The sequence below is a fragment of the Mirounga angustirostris genome, unplaced genomic scaffold, assembly GCF_029215605.1.
Source record: "Mirounga angustirostris isolate CCGP_5_RB_7025 unplaced genomic scaffold, mMirAng1.0.hap1 SCAF_12, whole genome shotgun sequence".
Taxonomy (NCBI): domain Eukaryota; kingdom Metazoa; phylum Chordata; class Mammalia; order Carnivora; family Phocidae; genus Mirounga; species Mirounga angustirostris.
In genome coordinates, this window is record NW_026991720.1 from 75,821 (window position 1) to 83,437 (window position 7,617).

Sequence of the window (7,617 nt, forward strand, 5' to 3'; positions counted from 1 at the left end):
AATTAATACCTATTCTTCTGAAACTGTTCCAAAAAATAGAAATTGAAGGAAAACTCCCAAAATCGTTTTATGAGGCTACCATTACCTTGATCCCAAAACCAGACAAAGACCCCATCAAAAAGGAGAATTACAGACCAATATCCCTGATGAACATGGATGCAAAAATTCTCACCAAAATACTAGCCAATAGGATCCAACAGTACCTTAAAAGGATTATTCACCACAAGTAAGTGGGATTTATCCCTGGGCTGCAAGGTTGGTTCAACATCCACAAACCAATCAATATGATACAATACATTGATAAAAGAAAGAACAAGAACCATATGATCCTCTCAATAGATGCAGAAAAAGCATTTGACAAAGTACAGCATCCTTTGTTGATCAAAACTCTTCAGAGTATAGGCATAGAGGGTACATACCTCAGTATCATAAAAGCCATCTATGAAAAACCCACAGCGAATATCATTCTCAATGGGGAAAAACCGAGAGCTTTCCCTCTAAGATCAGGAACACGGCAGGGATGTCCACTATCACCACTGCTATTCAACATAGTATTAGAAGTCCTAACCATAGCAATCAGACAACAAAAAGAAATAAAAGGCATCCGAATTGGCAAAGAAGAAGTCAAACTCTCGCTCTTTGCAGATGAAATGATACTTTATATGGAAAACCCAAAAGACTCCACCCCAAAACTGCTAGAACTCATACAGGAATTCAGTAAAGTGGCGGGATATAAAATCAATGCACAGAAATCAGTGGCATTCCTATACACCAACAACAAGACAGAAGAAAGAGAAATTAAAGAGTCGATTCCATTTACAATTGCAACCAAAACCATAGGATACCTAGGAATCAATCTAACCAAAGAGGCAAAGAATCTATACTCAGAAAACTATAAAATTCTCATGAAAAAAATTGAGGAAGACAGAAAGAAATGGAAAAATGTTCCATGCTCATGGATTGGAAGAACAAATATTGTGAAGATGTCAATGCTACCTAGAGCAATCTACACATTTAATGCAATCCCTATCAAAATACCATCAAATATTTTCAAAGAAATGGAACAAATAATCCTAAAATTTGTATGGAGCCAGAAAAGACCCCGAATAGCCAGAAGAATGTTGAAAAAGAAAAGCTAAGCTGGTGGCATCACAATTCTGGACTTCAAGCTCTATTAACTAACTGTCATCATCAAGACAGTACGGTACTGGCACAAAAACAGACACATAGATCAATGGAACAGAATAGAGAGCCCAGAAATGGACCCTCAACTCTATGGTCAACTCATCTTTGACAAAGCAGTAAAGAATGTCCATTGGAAAAAAAAAGTCTCTTCAACAAATGGTGTTGGGAAAATTGGATAGCCACATGCAGAAGAATGAAACTGGACCATTTCCTTACACCACACACAAAAATAGACTCCAAATGGTTGAAAGACCTCAATGTGAGACAGGAGTCCTTCAAAATCCTAAAGGAGAACACAGGCAGCAACCTCTTCGACCTCAGCTGCAGCAACTTCTTCCTGGAAACATTGTCAAAGGCAAGGGAAGCAAGGGCAAAAATGAACTATTGGGACTTCATCAAGATAAAAAGCTTTTGCACAGCAAAGGAAACAGTCAACAAAACCAAAAGACAACCGACAGAATGGGAGAAGATATTTGCAAATGACATATCAGATAAAGGGCTAGTATCCAAAATCTATAAAGAACTCATCAAACTCAACACCCAAAGAACAAATGATCCAATCAAGAAATGGGCAGAAGACATGAACAGGTATTTTTCCAAAGAAGATATCCAAATGGCCAACTGACACATGAAAAAGTGCTCAACATCGCTCGGCATCAGGGAAATCCAAATCAGAACCTCAATGAGATACCACCTCACACCAGTCAGAATGGCTAAAATTAACAAGTCAGGAAACGACAGATGTTGGTGGGGATACGGAGAAAGGGGAACCTTCCTACACTGTTGGTGGGAATGCAAGCTGATGCAGCCACTCTGGAAAATAATATGAAGGTTCCCCAAAAAGTTGAAAATAGAGCTACCATACAATCCAGCAATTGCACTACTGTGTATTTACCCCAAAGATGCAAATATAGTGATCCGAAGGGGTACGTGCACCCCAATGTTTATAGCAGCAATGTCCACAATAGCCATATTATGGAAAGAGCCAAGATGTCCATCAACAGATGAATGGATAAAGAAGAGGTGGTATATATATACAATGAAATATTATGCAGCCATCAAAAACAAAACGAAATCTTGCCATTTGCAACGACGTGGATGGAACTAAAGGGTATTATGCTACGTGAAATAAGTCTATCAGAGAAAAACATGTATCATATGATCTCACTTATATGAGGAATTCTTAATCTCACGAAACAAACTGAGGGTTGCTGGAGTGGTGGGGGGTGGGAGGGATGGGGTGGCTGGGTGATGGACATTGGGGAGGGTATGTGTTATGGTGACTGCTGTGAATTGTGTAAGACTTGAATCACAGATCTGTATCTCTGAAACAAATAATACATTATATGTTAAAAAAAAAAAAAAAGAAGAAGGAGATAGCAGGAAGGGAAAAATGAAGGGGGGTAAATCTGAGGGGAAGACAAACCATGAGAGACTACGGACTCTGAGAAACAAACTGACGGTTCTAGAGGGGAGGGGGGTGGGGGGATGGGTTAGCCTGGTGACGGGTATTAAGGAGGGCACGTTCTGCATGGAGCACTGGGTATTATACACAAACAGTGAATCATGGAACACTACATCAAATAGATAGATAGATAGATAGATAGATAGATAGATAGATAGATAGATAGATAGATAGATAGATAAATAAATAAAGGGGGGAAAGTTAAGCAGCAGAAAAAAAAACACTTTGTTGCTACAAAATGTTAACCATCATCTGAACTTTCAGCAAGTTATAACCACTGATCACAGATCACCATAACAAATATAATAGTAATGAAACAGTTTGGCTGTTTCACTGTGTAAGGAGGCCTAGTGGGAGCCAGAGCCCCCCAGGGAGGAGCTGTGCAGCAACTGGCACCCACCAGGGGAGGGGCAGTGGCAGCGGCTGGAGCCAGGACAGGAGGTGAGTGGAGCCCCAAGGCTGAGTTCGCAACGAAAATGAGCACACAGAGCAGCTGCCCCTGGCAGGGGGCAGGCGCCTCAGTCTCCCCACTGCGCCCGGACCTGGGCTTCCTCTGCTCCAGGCTCCATGTACTTGCACTGCTGCAGCAGGTGCTGGGGCGGCTGGTGTGGGCCCTGATTGCCCAACGGTACCACCTGTACCTGGCCTATGGCTGGGTCATGTTCATTGCTGTCTTCCTCTGGCTGGTGACAATTGTCTTCTACATCCTCTGCCTGTTTCAGCTGCATGTGAGGTTGTATATGGTGCCCCGGCCGCTGGTGTTAAAGATATTTAATGTGGGCACCACCATTCTTGACATTACGGCCTTCAACACCTGCTCTGCTGTCCTTGAGCTGAGGTTCCTGAAGGGCACCCTGCTGAATAACCATTGTACAGTTCCCTCTTTCTTCGCACGTTTAGTGATGATTGCCCATGGAGTGAGTGCTTTCTTCAGCTTCCAGGCCTGGCAGGGCATGGGCAGAAATGCAGCCACCAGTCACCTGGCTGGTGGCTACACCCAGACCCTGCCATAGCCAGGTCCCATTGTGGGCCGGCCCATAAGCCAGGGTCGGCCTGGAAGGGACTAAACTTGCTCTGCTCTGCTCATCAGACTCCTGCTCACCCAGCACTCCTAAGGCATCAGGATCCCTCCTCTGGTTTGGCACAAGTCTGTGTGCACATGGGCTGGAAAGAGGCCAATGGCTGACAGCGCCTGCCTATCCCCCACATTTAGTGGAAGGTGAGGGGGTATACAGGGCTTTCAGTGTCTCTGCTTTGTCTTTAGTAGACAAAGGCTGGGGCCCAGACTTCTCACCAACACTAAATACACTAACAAGGACTCCAGACCTGCAGCCCCTGACCCACCACAGAAAAAGCCTAACAAACCACGTGTGTTTATCTTAGTCTTTGTGTCCGAACTGCAGAGCATGCTCTTGGATCCTGTCTGATTCCCTAAAACACAATTCTGATTTGACCCTCCCCCAAGCCAACAGGCTGCTTCTAGGGAGACATTTGTGGAAAGAGGGTTATGAAGCACGATCTTCTTTTCCTGCATTTCAAACATACCAGTTATTTAAAGCAATGGGTTTTAAGCAATTTCTCAGTGATGAAAAATCTGGCCAAGTTTCCCTCCCTCATCCAAGCCCTTGTTTATAGTAATCCCTTTGGAAAAAGCTAACAAAACTGACTGCTTCCCTGACATGAAGGAGGGAGGGAGTCAAGACTTTGCCTGGTAAGTTGTCCCATGCTTGGTGGTGACTCTGTTCTCTTTGGGTTTTTTTTACAAAAATAAAGATGGAAGAACTTATTTGGAAAAAAGATGAAAAAGCTTGAAACATTGCAAGAAGTACCAAAATGTGACACAGAGACATGAAGTGAGCAAATGGTGTTAGAAAATAATGCCAATAGACTTGCCCAATGTAAGGTTATGTAAGGTTGCCACAAACATCCAATTTGTAAAAAATCGGCAGTATTTGTGAGGCACAATAAAGTGAAGTACAATAAGCAGGGGTGTGCCTGCAGCTGATTCAGATTTCGATTAGTGTTTGCATGGTGCATTTTTCCCTTTTCTCTTAAAAAAAAAATGCATACAATTTGTCGGCTAACTGAACATAATGAAAAATAAGAAAATAACCACTTTAAAAAAATTGAGTTATAATAAGTAAAATTCACTCATTTAAGTGAACATTTCTGTGAGTTTTGACAAATGCTTATTGCCATGTAACCACTGTTAATACCAGATATAGAACATTTCCATCAACCTCCAAAATTCCTTCCTGCTCCTTTGTAGTCAACATCTCCCTCTATCCCCAGCCTCTGGCAAACACTGATCAGTTTTCTGTACCTAGTGATTTGCCTATCACAGATGTCATGTAAGTGGAATTATAGAGCATGTAGCCTTTTGAATTTGCCTTCTTTCACCTATAAGAGGCATCTGAGATTCACCCATGGTATTGTTTGGATACTATTACAATAAACCACAAAATGCCAGGAACTTAACACATTGAAAATTTATTTTTAACCCAGTTAATTGGTACCTGAGTGGGTTTCTGGCCATCAGGAAGAGGGGAGTCTTTTACATGCAGTTGAGCAATCACCAGTCTGATGGGCGCTCTGCCACCTTCAGCTCTTGGCTTTCAAGGATGCCCAAAGTGTCAAGATCCAGCCATTAGATGGGAAAAGAACATGGAGCATCATGCATGGAAATTTTTATGGGGAAGGGCTGAGAGTAGTACAGATCATTTCTGCAATGTTTCTTTCCAAGAACTAGTTCACACAGCCAGGCCAAGGGCAGCTGAGAAATGGATACTATTCTCAGAGTATCCACATTGGGCAACTGCTTCCTTGGACAACCATGGAAGGGAGAGTGTGAATTGAGGTCTACAACTAAGTTTCTCTACAACACTAGTGTATGGTAGATACCCAATAAATTTATTAAGTGAACGAAATGCTTTCAATTTCAATTTTGTGGTTCTGGGAGAATTTCTTAAATATTTGCACATGTGGAAACAATTTGAGTTCTAGGTTATTTATGGATCACTATAGAATATATATGTAGTTTTTATTTAAATTATTTTATGAACATATATAGAATAGGTTTTAATCTGAAATTATAATCGTGAGCACTAATAGCCACAAAAGAGAGCTGTCAAGTCAAACATAATCAATTGGTTCTGAGTAATTTAGGTTGATATTCATTTACTCCTTATTCATTTATTTTGCCATCTGCTAATACTTGCAAATACACTAATGTTAACAGGTACCAAAGGTTTAAGAAAAAAATGACAAAAGAAGAATAAAATTGAAAACTGTCAAGCTACTTGCTCATTATTTTTTCAAACGAAAATTTGCTCATTTTTGGTGGTGGAACATTTAGAACCAGCTAGCAGAACATCAGTGTTCCCTAAGACCACAGTTTGAAAAATCACTGGTTTTGTGGAATATTGGGTCCTAGGAAGTGAGGTACAGGGCTTGTCACAGGAGAGAAAACAGAAAAGATCCAGCCCAGCTGGACATGTGATCAGAGTAGACTTGCCTGAGAGACCCAGGAGAAGGTCCAGTGCAGCAGGGACACCCATGGTAGCTTGAGGTCTTGGGGCCAGTACAGAGAAGGTTACCTCTGGCTTTGCCTTCTGTCCTGAGCCTAGTCTTCAGTCCTTAATTGTCTGCTGGACATTGCCACCTGGATATCCAGTTCCATCTCAAACAGAGGTCTGAAACTCGTCTCTTTTACTCCTGAAGCAGCATGCCCTCTAGCGGCCCCATCTATAAACAACGTTGGAGTCTTCCTTCTACTACTACTACTACTTCAAGCTTGAACATTTGGCTTTTCCCTTTCTTCCTCCACCCTGCAAGTGCTCAGACCTCATGCCTCAGCAGTTCTGCTTGGTTAATGACCTTCCAGTCAGTGTCTGTCTTTCCATTCTCAGTGGGCAACCTGGTCCTTGCCCTGAGATGCTCCCACTCTAACGTGCATGACAGCCTCCCCTGATCTGTTTCCTTTCCCTCTGATGAAGCCTGTGTTTCCCATTATATTCTTCATTTTTAAATTTTTATTATTTATTATTTTATTTTTTATTATGTTCAGTTAGCCAGCATATAGTGCATCATTAGTTTTTGATGCATTGTATTCTTCTTAATGCACATGAGTATATTGAAGAGACTGGGATAACTTGCTTAACTATGTTTAATTCATTGTTTCCCTAATTTTAAACTATGGATGTTCCCTTGTTTTTTGATGGTACACTTATTAATAATCCAATGAACAAGTGTTCTACACGATACTCTGGGATGTGACCCTTAGGACAAACTCTAAGTTCTTTGGTTTGACATTAAAGTCTTACCACAAACTTGTCTTTTTCTCCTGTACCAATGTCATCTCTCATTATTCTGGTCTATCTCACCTTTAAGGCTTAGCCCAATTTTGCCTCTCCCTTCAGGGACACCTGCCTGCTCTGTCCCGCAATGTTGTCCTTCTAAGACTCTTGTGTTCCTCTGTCTCAACCACTCATATGGCACTTCATTTGTGGGATTGTTTCATCTCCATCAGGGGCTGATAGCTCTCCCTCACTAACTAAACCTGACCTCAGCTTCAGCTGCAACAACCTCTAAGATTCAGTTATAGCCTGCATCAGTAGAGTCCCTTCTCCTTTTTCAGGGTGACCCCTGAACAAGTCCACTGTATTCTAGCTCAGCCACTACCACCTGTGCCTCCAAAGACATGTGGCTATTTCTGGTTCTTTCTATAGCATACCACACAGGAGCTCTGGGAACACCCACCCTTCCACCTCTTCCTGCTGGAGTTCACTCACATTGGCTGGATCCTCCCAAATGGAGGATATTCTCAGAGTCCTAAATGAGGACTGGGGCACACATCCCTATGTATCTGGCTTTAACCTCAACCTAACACCCTACCCCCAGGATTCCGGCATTTCAGCCTGGATGTGTGTGGAAGCAGAAGCCAAGATATGAGCTCTGACTTCTTGCTT

General features: G+C 42.2%; 1 protein-coding gene across 1 annotated transcript; it reads left to right on the forward strand.

Annotated features, from left to right (window-relative positions):
- Window positions 1-3,053: 3,053 nt before the first annotated feature.
- On the forward strand, window positions 3,054-3,663 carry LOC123836057 (plasmolipin-like; the record flags this gene model as incomplete). Its single annotated transcript, XM_045865168.1, has 1 exon — window positions 3,054-3,663. A coding segment is annotated over one exon (610 nt), but the record flags the coding sequence as incomplete, so codon positions are not given.
- Between the last annotated feature and the right edge of the window lie 3,954 nt (window positions 3,664-7,617).